The sequence below is a fragment of the Nicotiana tomentosiformis genome, chromosome 5 (genome assembly GCF_000390325.3).
Source record: "Nicotiana tomentosiformis chromosome 5, ASM39032v3, whole genome shotgun sequence".
Classification (NCBI taxonomy): domain Eukaryota; kingdom Viridiplantae; phylum Streptophyta; class Magnoliopsida; order Solanales; family Solanaceae; genus Nicotiana; species Nicotiana tomentosiformis.
The window spans coordinates 79,880,470-79,901,970 of NC_090816.1; the positions used below are offsets into that span (position 1 = coordinate 79,880,470).

At 40.3% G+C, this 21,501-nt stretch overlaps 3 protein-coding genes across 3 annotated transcripts; all 3 read left to right on the forward strand.

Moving 5' to 3' along the window:
* Positions 1-11,999: 11,999 nt before the first annotated feature.
* LOC138892638 (uncharacterized) lies at positions 12,000-12,656 on the forward strand. Its single transcript, XM_070176373.1, has one exon. It carries the CDS (start codon positions 12,000-12,002, stop codon positions 12,654-12,656), a length of 657 nt encoding a protein of 218 aa, XP_070032474.1.
* A 1,929-nt stretch (positions 12,657-14,585) lies between these two features.
* Positions 14,586-16,272, forward strand: LOC138892639 (uncharacterized). The gene is made up of 3 exons (XM_070176374.1): positions 14,586-14,746; positions 14,940-15,453; positions 15,688-16,272. Exons 1-3 carry the CDS (start codon positions 14,586-14,588, stop codon positions 16,270-16,272), a joined length of 1,260 nt encoding a protein of 419 aa, XP_070032475.1.
* Positions 16,273-17,533: 1,261 nt separating this feature from the next.
* LOC138892640 (uncharacterized) lies at positions 17,534-17,986 on the forward strand. The gene is made up of 2 exons (XM_070176375.1): positions 17,534-17,724; positions 17,770-17,986. The coding sequence occupies exons 1-2, from the start codon at positions 17,534-17,536 to the stop codon at positions 17,984-17,986; spliced, it is 408 nt and encodes a 135-aa protein (XP_070032476.1).
* Positions 17,987-21,501: the final 3,515 nt, after the last annotated feature.

Genomic DNA, 21,501 nt, shown 5'->3' on the forward strand with positions numbered 1-21,501 from the left:
ACCCATAAGTGAGACTCTACTAGACACGACTTTGTAAACTCCCTAGGACATGACCTGCTCTGAATCCAATTTGTCACGCCCCAACCTGGGGAGGCATGGCTGGCACCTAGTGCCCTACTGGCCCGAGCGAACCACTCTTTAATTCATGATTGTCTGACGATAAGTAGAACGTACACAGGCTGACTTGGATGAACTCATTATTTATGTATCTATCATGGGCCAACATAGCCACAACTCGCAATGTATAACTGTATGTGGCAAATGTTGTATTAGCGGACCATCATAATCAAAACATGAATACACATAGGCCGTCAAGGCCTTCGATATATTGTACATAATGAACCTATGTCTACAAAGCCTCTAAGTGTATCTAAAATCAAAACATAGTCGGGACATAGCCCCAGCCTACCCATAAGTCTATAGCAGTACTCTGACACGATAGCTTATAGACTCTACTACACTCTGAATGAAGTGGAGTATTACCGATTCTTCGCTGATTGCTAACCTCGTCTACAATGAGGGTCATCAAACTGATTATCTACACCCGCATGCATGAATGCAGCGTCCACACCAAAAAGGACGTTAGCATGAATAATGTAACAAGTATGTAAGGTAGAACTTAAACATAACAATATGTCAACATCAATGAGAGAGATATAAGAATCAACCTGAACCGCTAAAGTGCCATTGAGGGCCATGATATGCATACTAGTTATACTTATATATTTAATGCCTCTCTTTGGGACTATTATCCATATCGTAACATGACTACCCAACTGATCAGTGGTAACTGCCTGACCGGTCGTAGCTCTGTGGTAAATACATGTCTTCTCGACCGGTGTTAAATAACGATATATAACTGCCCAACCGTAGGAAACTACTCTACCGGCCATAGCTCGGTGGTAAATATGTAACTGTCCAACTGGCCGTAGCTCGGTGGTAAATGCATGACTGCCCGACCGACCACAGCTCGGTGGTAAGTGAAGATGCATAACTGCCCAATCGACTATAGCTCGATGGTAAATGACGATGCATATAACATTACATTATAAACATTAACATCTTTATTGTATGCCTCAATAGTGACTTAGGAACATACTTACACATGCTTTGAATACATTTCATAGGAATGAATAACGTAGACATAGCTACAACTGTTGCACAGGTCCTCGCACCTCTTACATATGGTAATTGATATCGTACAAAGGATTGGTATCAACATCGACTCACATTCTATAGGGAAGTTCATTTTGTCATTTTATCAAATAACTTATGTGCATAACTTCATAGGATTGTTTCTAGTTCGAATTCAATATGTTTTAGCACAATAATCATCATCTTCACTCCTCCTCATCCCCACCATGCTATCCGTACCCTTACAATTCCCTTTTGTATCTTAATTCATGTAAAAACAGCCCACACAACTTAGCTCAACTTCAAGTTTCATAGTTACAAGTTTCTTCAAGAATCCTCTAACAATATTCAACCCAACATTTGTACAAACTTAATATTAGGTTAGGAAAGATTAAACTTACCTCAAATATACCAAGAACCTTCCGTTCTTTAACTTACCTCACGTTGAAGAAACCCTCAAACCATCAATAGCTAGGAAGGACTTGGTTGCACTAGTTCCGCAAGATTTCCGACACTTGTTTTGTGTTGTTTTCCTTTTGTTTTGCTCTAGAACCATGTGAGAGCTATAATATTACCTTAAAAAACAAGAATCCGTCCAAGTTTGAAGTCACTTCACTTGGAAGAATCCTCCAAAACAACTACAAGATGAAGAACTATGATCTATCAAGCACCACGGGATTTCTAGCGTAGGATACATGTTTTTATCTTTGGTTTTCACTCTAGAATCATGGAGGAACTATTGGAGTGAACCTATGAGGGTTTAGGAACTGTTTTTGTCGAGAAAAATGAGTTTAAACGAGTTAAAATTGACTTAAATAGGAGATGGACTTTTCCACCGACTTTGTGGGTCCCAAGGGAGCTTCTTGCGCAGTCTCACAAAAATGCAAATATCTCTCTACTCCAATATCATATCGACAAATAGTTTAATGAGTTGGAAACTAGACTCATAGACCTTCAATTTTATAGATGGATCACCCAATAATTTTCATCATATTTAGAGAAAAGCTCTGCTACATTTGACATAAGTTTCAGCACGTTTATGAATGTAACTTGTGATGACCTTTGCCAACTTTTGTTCCACAACTCGCTTGACTTCAAAACATAATACACGAATATCATATGAATAAAATAAATCAGAATATAACTTCCTTATTATGTTAAGTACCATAGTCTCACCCCAAAAGTACATATTATAACATTGCCAACTTGTCGACTTTCGGCGAAACTTATTTTCTTCTTCATTTAGATTCTAAGCCTTCCAACCCTCTTGGTACTTGTTATTAATGATCTTAAATATTTGTAACCTCCAAGTTAACATGATTAACTTAGTCTATATACTCTCAAAGAGGATGTCATTTCTGAGCATACATCAATTGACTTACGACGTACTTTACGTACGAAAACATGGGGTGTAACTGTTCATTTCTGAGTTTATTTATTGTTAATTATTATCACCCTATAATAATTGTTAAAATATGTTAATTAATTTAATAGCGTTGGATTTCATTCTATTCTTGTTCTCTCATAGATGGTGAGAACACGCACAATATTTACAGCCGAGCAGGAGCTAGAGCCCCCTATTGCAGCCACTACCAGGTGTAGGGGCCAGGCCGAGGTAGGGGTAGAGGCAGAGGCATAGCTCAGCCTAGAGCACGTGCATCAGCACCAATTATAGAGCCTCATATGGAGCATGAGGAGGAGATCCTTTTTCAAACAGCACCAGTCGGACCCGCTCAGGTCCCAGAGGGTTTTATTGCTACTCTCGTACTTTCAGATGCCATAGTCCTCTTAGTGGGCCTTATGGAGAGTGTTGCCCAGACCAGAGTATTTCCTATGGCACCAACTGTCTCTCAGGATGGGGGAGGAGCCCAGACTCCCATCACTCACACTCCGGAGTAGATGGCTCCCTTGTACCATACTCCGGCGGTCCCAGCTTTTGGAGTAGTTTAGCCCATTATTGCTATGCAGACCGGGGAGAGGCCTATGATGTCTTCTGAGGGATTGATAATGTTGGATAATTTCACCAAGCTCTTTCCTATTCATTTTGTGGTACACCTTCTGAGGACCCACATGATTATTTGGACCGTTGCCACGATGTGTTGCGCAACATGGGTATTGTGGACTCCAATGGAGTTGACTTTGAAATATTTCAGATGACCGGTTCTGCCAAGAGGTGGTGGTAGGATTATGAGCGAGGAAGACCAACAGGTTCACTGCCATTCACTTGGGATTAGGTTTCACAGCTATTTTTGGAGAAGTTCATTCCTTTCACTATGAGAGAGGAGTACCGTGGGCAGTTTCAGCGCCTTCAGTAGGGTAGCATGATCGTTACCCAATATGAGACCAGATTCATGAATTATTTGATCAGCTTCGGGTGAACATCTAAAGTTATTTGCCTGATCTACCTTAGGGACGATACTATACTTCAATAATTATATTTCATAGCATGTTAATGTGATTCATCTTGTGGGAGGTATTCTAAGTCCCGTGCAATTCATGAAATCCCTTCTTGTTGAATCATTACTTCAATCGAAGTCTATATTCCTAAACATCATCCTCTTATCATTTATCACACTCACACTCATATTCTACTACAAGGGAAGTGTTCCAACTCTTCTAAATTCTCCTAGTCTTAAACTCTTCCGAGTTTATTCAAGCTATACTGAGCTTTCTATAACTTACGGAAACCAAAAGCACTCTTGTTTTGATGGGCTTAATCCCGAGGCCTTACCTATTCTCGTCACCTTCTCACTCACATTTTCTTATCCTTACTCCTATCTACCTAAAACCTTGTCGCTCTACCAAACTTTAGCTTGCGACTTACACATATCAAATTATACTACTCGCAACCTTCCTTTAACTTGCTAGCACCATATATTTCCTTATGTTATTCTGGAACCTCAAGAGAGACATCATATTGCCTCTAATTCTTCATTTCTCTCGTAACTAGACCTCTCGTCTACTATGAGGGTCGTCAAACTGATTATCTACACCTGCAGGCATGAATGCAGCATCCATACCAAAAAGGACGTTAGTAGGAATAATGTAACGAGTATGTAAGGCAGAACTGAAATATAACAATATGTCAACATCAATGAGAGAGATATAAGAATCAACCTGAACCGCTAAAGTTCCACTGAGGGCCATGATATGCATTGTTGATACCCAATTTTGCCCTCATATTGTTCAAATAAGTGTATATACTTTCAAAAATAATATTTTGCATCATTATTTAATGTACAAGATTTATGCAAGCATTTTCTATAAATTTTCATTATTTTAAAGTTTTAAAATTAATTTTCTTGCATTTAAATTGTACGAATATTTATTAATTACCCTTTAAATTATTTTGTGATGACTGAATCATCTAATTTATTATTTTTCACCCATATATATGCTTCATGATATTTTACTTTGTTTTACATAATTATATTTTTGTATTTTTAGGCTATTTACAATAATAGCCAATGCGCTATGCGTAATTACATTTTTTACATTATTTTGGCTAAAATCACATTTTTATATTTTCATAATGTTAGGTTATTATTTTTTTAATCATTTTATTACACAAGTAGTATTTTATTATCTATTAATTATTTTTATAAATTACTTTTTAAAATAATGTTTTTGTGTATTTAATTTATAGCCGAGTGGTGTAAGGCCAATTCCGGACCAATTCAATGGCCCAAACACCCAAATCTCTAGCCCGACCCCCCTAAGCCCAATCCAAACGACCCTTTATCCCTGACTGAGTCCAACAACCCGCCCAAGCCTTTTTTTTTATCTTGGCCGCCCACAATCAACCCTTCCTTTTAATTACCCTAGACCTGAAACCCTAACCCCATTATCCCTGAGACGCCGCCTTTGAATCCTCTCTTCTCCTCTCCTCAGAAACCCTAGCCGACCTCTCAATTTTCTCCAAATCTGTCTCAATCATGGATGTTTTCCATGATTTCCTCACCTTTTATATGTTATCTCGGTACTACTTGCAAAGCTATGATATCACTTAGTACTTGCCTAAACGTGGCAAGTACTCTCTCTCATAATTCGGCCATTCAACTTCAATCGCTTGAATCTGGACAGTATTTAGTCCATATACATCACGACCATGGCTATATGGGTCCGATTAGCCAAGATTTCCGACCAATCTTCGATTTCTATCAACTAGGGTTTACCTATTTGTTTCCCCAATCCGATTTTTTATTGATTCTGTATGTTATTACTTCCTTATTTGTGTTTGATTTTACAGTTTTCCTTGTTTACTTGTTCAATTTTTGTCACTATTTAAACCCATCCTCATTCCCCTTTGATTTAGACTGGAATCGTTATTTTTTCACTAAAAATTAGAGCTTTGTTCTGCTATTCCCTCATTCTCTTGTTTTGTATTCTGTTTTTGGCCGGCTGAAAGCCAAAGCCACTAAGATTTTGTTATTCAACCTTCTCTTGGTGCGAGCATTGCCCGGGGTTCCTTTGAAGCTCTTGGGAACTTTGACGCATTAAGATTCTGGGTTCTTGTGGAATTTTGTTCTTTATTATTATCCGTTTAACTGGTAAGTCACTTGACCTTTCGCAATTTCATTTTTATGTGTCTATGATTTGTATATGTTCTCACTTCTGAAATTCATAGCTTAATGTGTTTCTGGGCTACTCTTGTGTGCAACTCTGCTAGCTTTACAGTAGTTTTAAGTCTCTTTAGCATTCAATTTCACATAATGCTACTAGCTCTGAAACATGCTTATGCCTAATTTGAGTAATTTAGATTCTCTTAAGTCCTTTTAGCCAATGTGTTCTGAGCTATTTTTGTGTGTGACCTTTACGCTTGTTTGAACCTCTTTAATATTTAAGTTTACCTAAAACTGTCAATTCTATTATTTGAATGTGCTTCATCAGAATAATTTGGACTTTCTTTAGTTAATTAGTCTATTGTGTCAACACCTGAATGCCTACATTTACTATCTGACATGAATCTCTGTAATGGTAATCTTGCATATGTAGTGTGTTCTAATCTGTGTTAAGACCCTTTTCTATCAACCATGATTGGCTCCCTTGTTAATATGTCCATCAACATGTTTTTGGCTCATTTGATTCATTATCCCTTCAGCAGTAATTGCCCTAATCCGTGCTTCCCTGCCTTGTCTGATGCTGTTTCTTAATATGAGTTAACATGTTCATCTTGTAACATTAGGATGTATGCTTAGCATACTTTCCAACCATGTTTCAACTTGTTTGGTATCATGCACATGCGTATGATAATTTTTTGTAATCCAGCAAACTTGTTTCTCCCTTAACTCTTTCAATATGATTCTGCCTATGTGTTGTTTTGCTAAGTGATGAACCTGTTTCTAAGCCTTGTTGGCCTTTGGATTAACTGTTCTGTGTTTTAAAATTTGTTATGTCTGCTTCCTAAAACTAGTACAATTTTGTCCCTTAACCATTGTCCACTCTCCCTCACTTGTTACCTATGCTATCTTGAACTTCTCATTCTTAGCCGGCTGAAAGCCAAGGCTACCAAGGCTCTTACTACTTACCTCCCTAGTGTGAGCACTGCTCGTGGACCATTTGAGACCCTTGTAAACTCTGACACACGAGGATTTAGGTCTTTAGTCACTCTCTGAAACTTGAACTACCCCGCTCAACCCTTTCTCCTTATTATCTGCTGAATATCTAAGTTGGTTGGTTTAAGTGATTCCATGCTTGGCAATATGGTTATATGATTTGGCTTTGGGCTCTTCTATGGATTCTGGGTTGTGTTGATGAATAGGGCTCCTTGTTGGAAGACTGAGTATGCTGCATGAAAATTGCTGAAGGCCCAAACAGTGCTGGGTATTCCTTTTGGGCCTGATATGGGCCTACTGTCATTATTTGTATATATTTGTAATTATATTCATTATTGGGCCTATAATAACTTTGTATAAACAGTTGTGGTGTTAGTAAAAATGGGGAATGGGTAGATTCTTAATATTTGCGTACAAAAGGGTAGACGATATACCTATAGGACTCAGTGATTTACTTGCTATATATGCTATTCAATCACTATGTGCACTATAAAAATCATGCCATTAGGGGAAGCACACACACACCTACTGTCTGCTAGCAAACGTGAATTCAAAATGCTGCAATTATGCTCACTGCTACGTGCTATTAGAAAATCTGCCTATAGGAATAAATGTCACTGATTTCAATTCGCATCAGCACATTCACTAGAAATCATGCATATAGGATTTTGATTATCCTGTTTGCCACTGTTCAACTTGAAAATATGCCTATAGGGTTAAGTTATGGCAATAAAATCGGCTCTAAGTGCTAATCGTTAGAGATCCTGCCTATATGGTATAATTACTCGCCCTAATTTGTTAATATTGAACTACTCAAACATTGTTTATTGCTTATTCATGCTATTGTTAGAAAGCATAATTAATTCTGGGGCTTTTTCTCTAATAGATTTTACTGTCCTTTACTACGTAAATCACCTTGGCATAGCCCCTATAGGTTTAATAACTTGAAACCTGCGATCTCAATAATCAGCTTGTAACAACTGTATAATCCTGTCTATGAGCAGCACCTTGCATCTGAAACTGCCTGTATGTTTTGATTCAAAGTCACCTAGAAATCATATCTGCCTGTGAGGTTCTTAATTCTGAACTTCCTAAACTGAACATTTGTTTTGCGTGCATTTGTTGCTTAAGTGTGGAGGCTAACTTGAGCCCTTAACGGCCCATATTTGAAGTCCAATGTGTTTTGTATGTCACCTAGTTTTAATATTTTGAGCAGCCTAGTTAAAGCCTAGAACTACCTAAATAGAGGTCCAAAACCTCCTGGACCAACGGATAATGCACGCATAGGGCACGACTTATAATTGAATTAGAGCACTTTTAGGTAAACAACTTTAACATAGTAATCGGGTAGCAGGAGATGATAGTCTATGCCCACTGAATAATATGAGTAACTCCCTACCCCAAGGGAGTTGCAAAATATTATTTATGTTGCACGGGGTGATCCTTTAGGCTAAAAAACTTAGGACCCCCCCCCCCCCCCCATTCTTTTCTATGTTTGCTATTAGAATTAGAATAGTTGTATCTCTATATTCGTATTAAGCTTTTTTGTAATACAATTCTCTGACCTTTATATTCTCTTTTCTTATTTGAACACTTAGCCTAATCCACATAATTTTAAGTTCGGCTGGGACCCACAGTTGTGAACCTCGAAGAGTGCCTAACATATTTTTTTGAGGTAATTTGAGCCCTTACCCTATCTTTGGTGACACTAACGAGTCAAATAGAGTTATATGCAAAATAGGTACCCTAACGCGCCTTAAAAATCGTTGGGTGGTGACTCTTCTTTTAGCACTCTATCTCCCACTCTAAAAAAGAGTTGTCATCATGTCGAGGCCCACTTTCGCGAGAAAATGGGGCGCGACAGCATGGCGACTCTGCTGGGGATTTACACTTAGGCTCTTACCATAATGAAATTGTCTTATGTGGATTAGTTTTCTTTGTTATAAAATGCACATTCCTTTTCCATCTTTATTTGTTAAATTTTCCTATTACATGCACATCCCTTCCCTTCTCCACCTTTATTTGCTTAAATTGGTAATAACATGCACATCTCTTTCCCGATTCGCCCTTGTTTGCTCTAACTGCTCTTCATTTGTTTAAAGACTGCTATATCATGCCTCTCCCGTCCCTACTCCCTTGCTTGCATTATTATATTTTCAGATATTCCACAAACTAACTTCTTCCTTTGTCTTTCTTTTATGCCTTTCATGTTTTACCTTAATATTATATTTACTGCTTTTACATATTTACCATGCAAATACTTGACAACGTGTTATTATCTCTACATAAAGCATGCTCCACATCATACTCCACTCGTGCCAATTATCAACATAGCGACGCTTGATGAGTGTCCGCGCTCTTCTAAAATTACCCCTTTTAAATTGGAAAGGCTTATTTGCGGTAGACTAGTCAATTAGTGGTGCAGTCGATGGTCCCGTGCCTTTCCCTCTCAAGTTTTCCACTTGAGAGTACCGGTCTAGGCCATCCTAGAAACCTTACTCCAATATCAAATGCACATGCATCATGTTAAACCTAGTACGGGTTAAAACGTTGTTAATATCCCGCTACGATAAGCCTTGTCCAAAGTGCGACGGGATTTCAACAATGCCAATGGACACCATCATATTATGTGCATTACTTGGAGAAAATATGCCAATATATTGATCTTTAGTGTGTAAATAGTTGAATCCGGAGGGGGAAAGGGCTAATTTTATTTGTTTGCAGAGAATGAAGCGCGAACTCCCTAGGTTCGGCATGGTCCAAAACATCCCACCTCTGTTGCTTGACTGGTGGAAAAATCTCGCGCCTAGCGACAAGAATCACGTGAGAAGCGTCCTTGGTAATTTACCGTCTTTGCTAGACATCCGACCAAATAGAACATTAATTTAGGCCGCCACTATATTTTGGGATGAGAAAAGGGTCGTCTTCCGCTTTGGTGACATGGAAATGACTCCTCTCTTAGAAGATATAGGAGGCTTCGCTAAGCTGCCATGGGATTGTCCAGGTTTATTAGTGACAGAGAATCGCACTCCCCGTAGTTTTCTGAAAATGCTGGGTTTCAAGAAAAATGATGAGTTGCTTTGTTTGAAGAAGTCATACATCCCATTTGAATTCCTTTATGAGTGTTATGGGCACAGCAAGTCATATCGCCTTCATCATGATGAACTGACCATTACTTCCTTGGCTTGGACGCACTGTCGAGTTTATGTATTCATCGTCTGCTTCTTGGGGTTGCTAATATTTCCGATGAAAGGGGGAAGGATCCACACTCGCTTAGCCATGGTCGCCAGGACTCTAATGGAAGGAATCGAGGGACAGACATATACCATCATACCCATGATCCTAGCTAAAATGTATCACTTTTGGATCGATGCAAGCATGGGTTTGGACACTTCAAGGGTTGTAATCTGTTACTGCAAGTTTGGTTATTGGAATATTTTTAGAGGGGAGAATATCGTCAGGAACTTCTATGACGACCATTAAACGACTACATAGCTTACCATCACCCAAAGAGAATGACATTTATCCCAAACAGGTTTGCACAATCGGGAAATGTTGTGAGCTGGGTGCGTTTCTTCAGCAATCTGATAGACGAGAAGGTACATTGGATGTTTGAATGGTTCCCTAGCAGTGAATTTCATCATCAGGTCAAGAGAGACTACTCATCTAGTATTGATCGGGTTGAGGGGAATTTATCCTTATGCTCTTATAAGGGTAATGAGCCAAGCGGGAAGAAAATAGGTAATACCTCGGGTTTCCAACGTGGTCCAGTACAAAGAAGATTTTAAAGGGGGCATCATCCTATTCAAGTTCGAGGAACAACACATGTGGAACCAGAAGGTCATTGTGGAAAATGATACTGTCGAGCCAGACAGGTATCATGCTAGCCATGTGTACTTCTACTCATCACGGTTGGTAGACAACATAGCAGGAGACGTCAAATCGGGAATTAATCTGAAAAATAGGATCATAGATGGCGCTGCCGAAGCACAAGTCAAGTATAGGATGTTGCGCAAAAGGGTTTTCGAGTCTGAAGCTAGGCATTTGAAACAACACAAAGTGGATATGGAAGCAATCAATGAATGGAGAAAAATTGCTACTAAGTCAACAGAGAGATTGGAATATTTGGAGCAAGGGTTGATGGAGCTTCAGGGAAAGATAAGGAAGAGACTCGCAAATTGTCAAAACACGGATGGCAATAAAGGAGGGCATCTAGCAAAGGCTTACCTACTGTTGGATATGCGCAACTTGGGAAACCTGATTGATGGATCTAAAAGAGCCAGGCATGGGGAAGGTCCTTCTGGGGCCAAGTAGATTAGGAAATAATGTTCTTTACTACTTTCTAGATTCGTTTTAGTTTTCGATTGTAATAAGGAAAATACCATTAGTAACTCTCTTATTAGTACCGATTTAGTAAGGATTTGATTCATTTTTGCATTAATGAGATGATGCAATTATTGGCATCAATTTTCTCCAAGTCTATGTGTCACTTAGGCCTACCTCGGGCACAACGAGGTCCCTAAAATTAGGACGTGAATTTATTAATCTTGCAAAGCATGTTCAATATTGCAAGCATTCTTTCAATATCCCTTACTGACTTGGTTACCTTTTGTTTTTCTTTCTTTTGATTATTCCTATTCCCCAAGGTTGGTTCGTGCATACTGGCATCATCCGCATATCACACTAGATCCAGAGGTCCTCCACCTCCCCTCTCCACCAAGTGATCCTAAAGGCATAATCAAAGGGAAAGGAAAGATGGACGATTTAAGTAGTATCAGAAAGGACAATACAGAGAACGTTGAAACTTCGGATGGTCGGAGTACTCCAGCACAAAATGAATTGGTCCTACGCCTTGAACAGAAAATACTGGAGCTACAAGGAGAACTTGAGCAGGTCTGGAACTTGGCAAAACTTTCCCTCACCCTAAACATCCCTGGTATTAACCAACAAAACACAAACGCCCAAAACACAGCACCTCCCCAAAACACACAGAACCAAAATCCACCGCCAAACCCTCCCGCGCCACATTAATATGCCACACCTCCTCAAAACCATAACCCTCCACCACTACCTACTCCTCCACAACACCATCACCATCCAACTCAATACCCACAAACCACCACTTACCATACTCTTCAAAATGCACCACAACTTACTCTTGATCCCCAAAACTCAACCAATGACCACCATTATGCCCAAATTCCTGGAGTCCACCAAAGCAATCCCATATATGTTGAAACTTTACCCCACACCCCACAACAAACCCTATATATACCGGAATTCGCCGAGAAGGACCTTCTCATCAAGAATATGGCAGAAGAACTCAAGAAGCTCACTGGCAGAGTTCAGAGTGTCGAAGGTGGCAAGGGCATCAAAGGTTTGAATTATCAGGACTTGTGCATTCAACCAGATGTAGAACTGTCGGAGGGTTACAAACCTCCCAAATTCGAAATGTTCGACGAAACTGGTGATCCAAAAGTGCATCTAAGAACATACTGTGGCAAACTTGTGGGGGTTGGCAAAGATGAACGAATTCTTATGAAGTTTTTCATGAGGAGCCTCGCTGGAGATGTTTTGTCTTGGTACAACAGTCAGAACCCAAAGAAGTGGGTTAATTGGGTGAACATGGCGTCAGATTTCATGGATCGGTTCAGGTTCAACACAAAAAATGCACCAGACGTTTTCTACATTCAAAATCTCAAGAAGAAACCAACGAAAACCTTCTGCGAGTATGCTACTCGATGGAGGTCTGAAGCCGTGAAAGTAAGGCCGGCACTTGAAGATGAACAGATGAATAAGTTCTTTGTCAGATCTCAAGACCCACAATACTACGAAAGGTTGATGGTTATTGAAAACCATAAATTTTCTGACATCATCAAGCTGGGAGAAAGAATAGAAGAAGGGATCAAAAGCGTAATGGTGACAAATTTCGAAGCACTCCAAGCCATAAAGAAAGCTTTGCAGTAAAAAGGTATCTACAAGAAGAAAGAAGTAGGTACAGTAATGGTAGCCAAGGGTCCAAAGTCTCCTCTCACATACCAAACACCTCTACCCACATACCAGCCTTCACCCCCAGATACCAACAACCTGCTGGCACCTACCACACTTATAACACCTAACCCGCATATTACTACTCACCACCAGCCCTCCAAAATTACCAAAAACCAAGACCAAATTTTGACCGCAGACCACCTAGACAATACACTCCGATTGCTGAACCCATAGACCAACAATATGAGATACTGAAGGTTGCTGGTTATGTCACTCCCATTCCCATTGTTGCTATGGAAAACTCTTCTCAGTGGGTTAACCAAAACAAGACATGTGCCTATCACTCAAGCATGAAGGGTCATACCATTGATGAATGTTGCACTTTGAAGGACAAGATTCAGATGTTAATTGACACCAAAGTCATACAGGCAAAGGAGACTACACCCAATGTTCGTAACAATCCTCTCCCACATCACAGAGGTGAGGGAGTAAATGTGATAGAGACCGATGAAGAATGGGATCCAGAAGGGTCAATTGGACTCATTCGGAAGAGGGATGATCCTAAAACATCTCCAGTCATGCCCATTGTAGTCCAAACCCAGGCACCGATTGAAGTTGAGGTACCCGCACCAACGCCATTTGAAGTCGAGGCGACCACACCCTTCACTGTAATGGTAACACCTACGCCATCTTACAAGTCTAATGTCATACCATGGGATTATATTGTGTAAGCAAGAAGGAAGGAAAAAGCGAAAATGGAAGAAACAGGTGCAGCAGAAGGCATGACTAGAACCGGTAGGGTTTACACACCCGAGCACTTGGGAGGAACAAGCAAAGAAGCTGTATCTAAGCTGCATGTTATTGAGATCGGCCCGGACGACCTTTGGAGAAAGGTGCAAGCGAGAGAATACTCTGTGGTTGACCATCTAAACAAAACTCCTACTCAGATATCCATTTTATCACTGCTACAAAACTCGAGACACATAGGAATGCCCTGATGAAGGTGCTGAGTGAAGCCTATGTACCCACCAACATCACCAATGGGGAAATGGCTAACATGGTGGGGCAGGTATTGCAAAGCCACAAAATCACATTTCATGAAGACGAGCTACCACCGGAAGGACTAAGTCACAACAGGGCACTATATATCACAGTGCAATTTGAGGACAAATCCATCTCCAGAGTCCTGATAGATTAAGGCTCGAGTCTCAATATATGTCCATTAACTACTCTGAAGAGGCTGGGTAAAGTCCTGCACGAGATATGAGCAGGAAGTATGAATGTGAAGTCATTTGATGGATCTCAAAGGGCCACAATTGGAGAGGTCAACCTTAGCCTACAGATGGGCCCAACCTGGTTTGATGTCGAGTTTCAAGTGCTGGATATATCTGCTACCTACAATCTATTATTGGGGTGACCATGGATACATGCCGCTGGGGCTGTAGCTTCTACTCTACATCAGGCTATGAAGTTTGAATGGAATCATCAGGAAGTGATCATCCATGGAGATGGGAGTGATCCCATTTATTCCAATCAGACTGTTCCAGTCATCGAGAACAGAAGGAAGCTGGGTGGAGAAACATACCATCGCATTGAGCGCGTCAACGCAATTGAAAAAGACAAATGGTGGAGCAACAAGATAGAAAGCATATTGCTATGGACAGAGTATGAGCCTGGCAAGGGTCTCGGCAAGAATCTCCAAGGGATCACCAAACTGGTACAGCTAAAGCGCCACGGTACAACTTTTGGGTTTGGGTATGAATACACTTGGCAAGAGTACCAGGATTGGTCGCTGCCATGGCGTGGTCCTTATTATCCGCTGGAACAACCAGTACCATATTTGCACCAGACATTTCATCAAGCTGACGTGATATGGGGTCTGAGGAAGGTGAAGTCTTAGCCGGCATGAGGAAGCTGTTTCTGGATGATGAAGATATGGATTGCAGTGCCATAGTTGAGAAGGAGGAGGAGGAGCACCTTACTATTCAGACTGTGGAGAAAGGAGTTGTTCTCAAAGAAATGGACTGTTGCACCATCGAGGGCCCGTCGAGTTCCTGGGTAGCCAGGCAATTAGCATCACTTATTTTTAAAGCAATTTTATGAGCATCTAAGACATTTTCAGTATTTTGTTTTGAACGTATTTTGTTTTAAAATAATTGCTCGAGTCATCGAGCCGTACTTGTTTGGCGTTTTCAAGATTTATTTAATGCATTGTTATTTTTAGTATTTATTATTATTCTTTACATTTTCTCTCTAAAGTGTTATTATTACTTATCCGGATGAACCTACGACTGTGACATGTAATGAGACAACGCAACATAAGGATAGTGATTTAGAAGAACTTGAAGATGATATAATACCTGAGGAAATTGTCAGAGAAGTGGAAAACTTTCAAAACAAGGCCAAGTCTAATTTGGACGAGACTGAGACAGTTGACTTAGGAGATTCCGAAAGAGTCAAGGAAACACGTGTAAGCATTCATCTATCACCGTCAGAGAAGGAAGAATACTTCCGATTCCTAAAAGAGTATGAAGATATTTTTGCATGGTCCTACGATGATATGACTGGTTTGAGCACATCCATAGTGGCTCACAAGCTACCTACCGATCCCAAGTGTCTACCTGTAAAACAGAAACTCAGAAAATTCAAGCCAGATATGAATTTGAAAATTAAAGAGGAATTCACTAAGAAACTCAAAGCCAAGGTTCTCAGGGTAGTTGAGTATCCGACTTGGCTGGCCAACATCGTGCCAGTCCCAAAGAAAGACGGGAAGGTCAGAGTGTGTGTCGACTATCGGGATTTAAACAAAGCAAGTCCTAAAGATGATTTCCCATTGCCCAATATACACATACTGATCGACAATTGTGCCAAGCATGAACTCCAGTCTTTTGTGGATTGCTTCGCAGGGTATCATCAGATCTGGATGGATGAAGAGGATGCCAAAAAGACAGCTTTTATCACACCATGGGGAGTTTATTGCTATAAAATGATGTTGTTTGTCCTGAAGAATGCTGGAGCCACTTACATGAGAGCTATGAAAACTATTTTCCACGACATGATACACAAGAAAATAGAGGTGTACGTGGATGATGTCATCATCAAATCCAGAAAAAGCATAGATCATATAGCAGACTTAAAGATATTCTTCGATCGACTTCGTAGATACAATCTGAAATTGAATCCCGCAAAGTGTGCCTTCAGAGTCCCCGCCAAGAAATTACTAGGATTCATCGTCAGCTATCGAGGGATTGAATTGGACCAGTCAAAGGTCAAAGCTATCCAGGACTTGCCACCTCCGAAGAACAAGAAATATGTGATAATTTTCTTAGGGCGTCTCAACTACATCAGCCGTTTCATAGCACAATCAACTGTGATCTGTGAACCAATTTTCAAAATATTGAAGAAAGATGCTGCAACAAGTTGGACTGAAGAATGTCAGAAAGCCTTCAACAAAATCAAGGAATATTTATCTAAACCACTTGTTCTAGTCCCACCGGAACCAGGGAGACCTTTGCTTCTTTATTTATTCATACTAGATAGGGCATTTGGTTGTGTTTTGGGACAACACGATGAGACGGGAAGAAAGGAGTAGGACATATATTAGCTGAGTAAGAAATTCACGCCCTATGAAGTACGGTACTCTTTGCTGGAGTGCACCTGCTGTGCTTTGACATGGATAGCTCAAAGGTTGAGGCACTACTTCTGTGCCTACACCCTATATCTCATATTAAGGATGGGTCCGCTAAAATAAATCTTCCAGAAACCCATGCCTACGGGAAAGTTAGCAAAATGGTAGATATTGCTGAGTGAGTTCGACATCATCTATGTAACTCAGAAAACGGTCAAAGGACAAGCGTTGGCAGGTCATTTGGCAGAAAATCCAGTAGACGGAAAATACGAACCCTTGAAAACGTATTTTCCTGATGAATAAGTATCATTCATAGAAGAAGATATCACTGAAGCATATGAGGGTTGGAGAATGATCTTCGATGGAACTGCAAACTTCAAAGGAGTGGGTATCGGAGCTGTCTTAGTGTCAGAAACAGGTCAACACTATCCGGTATCCGTAAAAATCAGGTTTTCATGTAACAACAATATGGCAGAATATGAGGCCTACATCTTAGGACTTAGGTTAGCCATTGACATGAATGTTCAGGAATTACTAGTGATGTGAAATTCCGACCTTTTGGTACATCAAGTTTTAGGAGAATGGGCTACAAAGAATACCAAAATATTGCCATATTTGTACTGTGTACAAGAGCTGATCAAGGGGTTCACGAAGATAGAATTCAAACATGTTCCAAAGGTCCAGAATGAGTTCGCAGATGCATTGGCCACTTTATCTTCCACGATACAACACCCAGACAAGAATTTCATCGATCCTAACCCAATAGGAATTCATAAGCAGCCAGCTTATTATGCTCGTGTTGAAGAAGAAAGTGATGGAAATCCATGGTTCCACAACATCAAAGAATACTTGGCAAAAGTAGAGTACCCGGAGTATGCAAATCACACTCAGAAATGCACACCCTGAAGGTTAGAAAATGACTTCTTTTAAAGAGGAGGAATTCTGTACAAAAGGACTCCAGACCTAGGGTTGTTGCGATGTGTCGATGCCAAGGAAGCATCCAGATTGCTCGAGGAAATACATGCCGGAACTTGCGGACCACACATGAACGGCTTTGTCTTAGCCAAAAAAATACTAAGAGCATGATATTTCTGGATGATTATGGAAACAGACTGCGTCAAGTATGTCCAGAAGTGTCACCAATGCCAGATACATGCTAATATGATACGAGCCACCCAATTAACTCAATGCAACAAGTGCGCCCTAGACTTTCTCCGCTTGGGGGATGGATGCCATCGGTCCAATCAAACTCGCTGCTTCAAATAGGCACAGCCTTGAAGTCACATCTTACAAGGCTGTAACTAAAAAGGTCATTGTAGATTTTGTTCGGGATCCCATTGTTGGTCGATTCGGGTTACCAGAATCAATCATCACCGACAATGCCGCCAACCTTAACAGTGATCTGATGAAGGCCATGTGTGAGACCTTCAAGATCAAGCTTAAGAATTCCACAACATACAGGACACAAATGAATGGAGCTGTAGAAGCCGCCAATAAGAACATTAAGAAGATATTGAGGAAAATGGTAGATAACTACAAACAATGTCACAAGAGGCTACCATTTGCTTTGCTTGGATATCATACCATGGTTCGCACATCAACAGGGGCAACTCCTTACCTGCTAGTCTATTGTACTGAAGCAGTTATTCCTGCCGAAGTAGAAATCCCTTCTCTATGAATCATACGAGAATGAATGCAGTATGTCACGGTCAACTCTACCAGAATAGAATGGCAAGAGCTTTCAACAAAAAGGTCAGACCAAGGCAATTCACACCGGGGCAATTGGTTCTAAAGCGAATTTTCTCGCATCAAGATGAAGCTAAATGGAAATTTTCACCCAATTGACAAGGTCCCTACATGGTTCATCAAATATTAACAGGAGGAGCACTTATACTTGCAGAAATGGACGGAGAGATTTGGCCAAAACCTATCAACTCATACGTAGTCAAGAGATTCTATGTTTAGGATTATTTACATTTCTTCATTTGATGTAACTGAACTACGCTTGACCTGATTCTCGTTTAAGAGGGGATACGTAGGCAGCCCTGTGGGGATACATTTCTTCATTTAAGAGGGGATACATTTCTTCATTTGATGTAAATGTTTACATTTCTTCATTTCTTCAAATCGTTTTACTCATGCGTAGTTTCTAAAGCTTATTTTGAATATTTGAACTATATTTGGCGAGATTTGACCGGTTTGGAGGCTAATTCTAAAGGAAAGGTCGTGGTTGAGTGTTGATTTGATTGCGGAAAGAGGTAAGTGCCATGGTTAACCTTGACTTGAGGGAATTAGGATTTGATTTGTTTATTTGATACTTCATTTATGTGTAGGGACGACGTATATGCAAGGTGATGAGTGTATATGCGTAGTCATGGGTTAAGCATGCAGGTTGGGACATTTATTTATTGTTTTCAATTATTTCATGTCTTTATTTGATCCATGTGGTTACTTGTTAAAAGCTTTAATTGCTACTTGTATTTATATGTTAATTTCATGATTTTATCTGTTATATGCCTTAATTGCTAATTGTTTCCTTGTATCCGTGTATTTATTTATTTATTGTCTTCAATTGCCTTTTTACCTCGAGTGTTATTAGATAGCTACATTTACCCATTTATGTCTTTAACCATGAACTCCTTTATTACGTTTTATTTTGGGACACGCCGTAGTTGGTTGTAGTTATACATTTCATTTATTATTATTGTTTGGGATCAGGTTGCACGTCGCAACAATATTAAAATGATATGATATGAAGAGATAAGGATGGAATATGATATGAATATATGATGATATGGTGGGATCGGGTTGCACGCCGCAACGGTATTTCTTTATATATATTTGTGGATCGGGTTGCACACAACAATAATATTTCTTTATATATATTTATGATCGGGTTGCGTGACGCAATAGAGAAGAGTTGATATATATATATATATGTGTGTGTGTGTGTATGTGTGTGTGTGTTTGTGTGTGGATCGGGTTACATGCCGCAACTGAGAAGACTTATTTTATTGTGTTCGACTGTTGTAGTTGTACCGTGTTGTTTTGAGAAGTTGAGCAAAAATGTTATTCTGGGGCCTTTGGTAGTTGACCTACAGGTCCTATTACTTGATTTTGCTGTTTATATTCTATTCCTATTTCTATTATTATTATTTTGTATAGGTTTATTGTGAGTGTCTTGTCATAGCCTCGTTACTACTTTGTCGAGGTTAGGCTCGGCACTTACAGAGTACATGGGGTCGGTTGTACTCATGTCATACTTCTCCACTTCTTGTGCAGATACCGGTGTTGGTTCCAGTGGCGTGTAGCGAGGCTACCCGGATTCAGCTGCTTTTGGAGACTTGAGGTTGAGCTGTTGGCATTCGCAATCCTTGAAGTCCCCTTCCATAATGTTTTACTGTTTATTTATTTTCAAACAGTTGTACTTTATTTCAGATCGTATTGGTAGCATTCTAGTTGCTCATGTACTTGTGACTCCGGATATCTAGGAGTAGTTTAGCATCGTGTTAAATATATTAATACTGTGTCTATTTTTGAGTTTATTTATCGTTAATTATCATCACATTGTAATAATTGTTAAAACTGGTTAATTGATTTAATAACATCGGCTTGCCTAGCAAGTAGATGTTAGGTGCCATCACGGTCCCGAAGTTGAAAATTCCGGGTCGTGACACTGGAGGTGCACAATATGATGTATGATGATTTCTTAGGTGAGAAACATAAACACCATGGCCACCTGAAGTACCATGGGAAACTTGGAGCGTTGAATGCACTGGTCGAATAGCGTGGCCTATAACAAAAGAACCCCTACCTCCAGAAGAAGCACAAGTAAAAACACTAAAATGACGAGGCCTCTTGTCAGATTTCACCTCCCACCTCTTGCCACGAATCCGCTCAATCCTCCTAACAATCTCAACCACCTGACTAAAAGAAGTCTCAATATCGGCCTCTTTGGCCATCTGAAGTCTGATACCATATGTAAAATGCCTTATAAATCTCTGCACCTTCTCCCTCTTAATAGGGATCAGGATAGCTGCATGACGAGACAAATCAACAAATCCTGTCTCATACCGGGTAACTATCATGCTACCCTACTAAAGACGCTCAAACTTGTTGTGTAGCTCATCTCTCTGGGTAAGTGGGATAAACTTCTGCATGAACAACTGTGAAAATGGAGCCCAAGTAAGAGGAGGTGATCCTGCTGGTCTGCACAGCTCATAAACCTGCCACCACCTCTTGGCTGAACCATGCATCAGAAAGACAGTGAAGTCAACTCCATTGGACATAACTAGTCCTAAATTGTGCAAATTCTTATTGAAATGGTCCAAGAACTCATATAATCCTCTAAAGGTGTACCGTTGAAGTGAGGAGAAGATAACTTTGTGAACCTATCCAGCCTCTTCAGCTCATCAGCTAACATCGCGTGCCTAACCTCGGGTTGTACGGCAATAATAGGCTGAACAACCCCAACTGGTCGCACTCCTGGAGTTTGATAACCATGGGCTATATGCTCTGGGTGCAAGTTGCAGCAGTCTATAGTCTTCCCCCGGCCTGAGAAGCGGCATGTGCCATAGGAAATACAACGGCCTAAGACATACTCTCCGTAAGGCCCACCATATGGACCAAAGCGTCCTGAAGCACTAGAGTAGCAATGAACTCCTTTAGGACCTGTGTTGGTCCTACTAGCTCAACCTGAACCGTTATTTCATCCTCTGGATATATTCGATGCCCAATTGATGCTTCTCTAGCACGAGCGTGAGTGGCTGTGGGTGCTGTTACACATGCCCTGGGTTGGGCTCTAGCTCTACCCCTCATCTGGCCTATACCTCGGCCTCTACCCCTCATAGCAGCTAAGACCTGGGGCTCCAGCTCCTGATTAGCTGCGGTGAAGCACGTGTCCTCACTATCTGTGAGAGAATAAGATAAGAAAGATTCAAACTTTAGGACAAAATAAAGTCGCACGATAGAGAAATAAAGAAAGAAAGAAAGTGAAGTTTCCTAAAGCCTTATAGCCTCTAAAAGATAAGTACCGACGTGTTATGACCCGGCTGATCATTTTGAGTATTTTGGCCTTATTCCCCCTATTTTATGCTTTACATATGTGTAAATGTGGTTACGTGACTTGACGGGTTGGTTGGTTTGATTTCGAAGAAGTTTTGGATTGAATTGGGACACTTAATCCAAGGTTAG

Bases quoted from the DNA above. Each gene is read 5' to 3' on its own strand.
- LOC138892640 (XM_070176375.1), top strand. From the start codon at position 17,534: ATGGATGCCATCGGTCCAATCAAACTCGCTGCTTCAAATAGGCACAGC. The intron at 17,725-17,769 runs GTGTGAGACCTT...CACAACATACAG, and splicing joins AGTGATCTGATGAAGGCCAT to GACACAAATGAATGGAGCTG.
- LOC138892638 (XM_070176373.1), top strand. From the start codon at position 12,000: ATGGCAGAAGAACTCAAGAAGCTCACTGGCAGAGTTCAGAGTGTCGAA.
- LOC138892639 (XM_070176374.1), top strand. From the start codon at position 14,586: ATGAGGAAGCTGTTTCTGGATGATGAAGATATGGATTGCAGTGCCATA. The intron at 14,747-14,939 runs GCAATTAGCATC...TTCTCTCTAAAG, and splicing joins TCGAGTTCCTGGGTAGCCAG to TGTTATTATTACTTATCCGG. The intron at 15,454-15,687 runs GTCAGAGTGTGT...TTTGTCCTGAAG, and splicing joins TCCCAAAGAAAGACGGGAAG to AATGCTGGAGCCACTTACAT.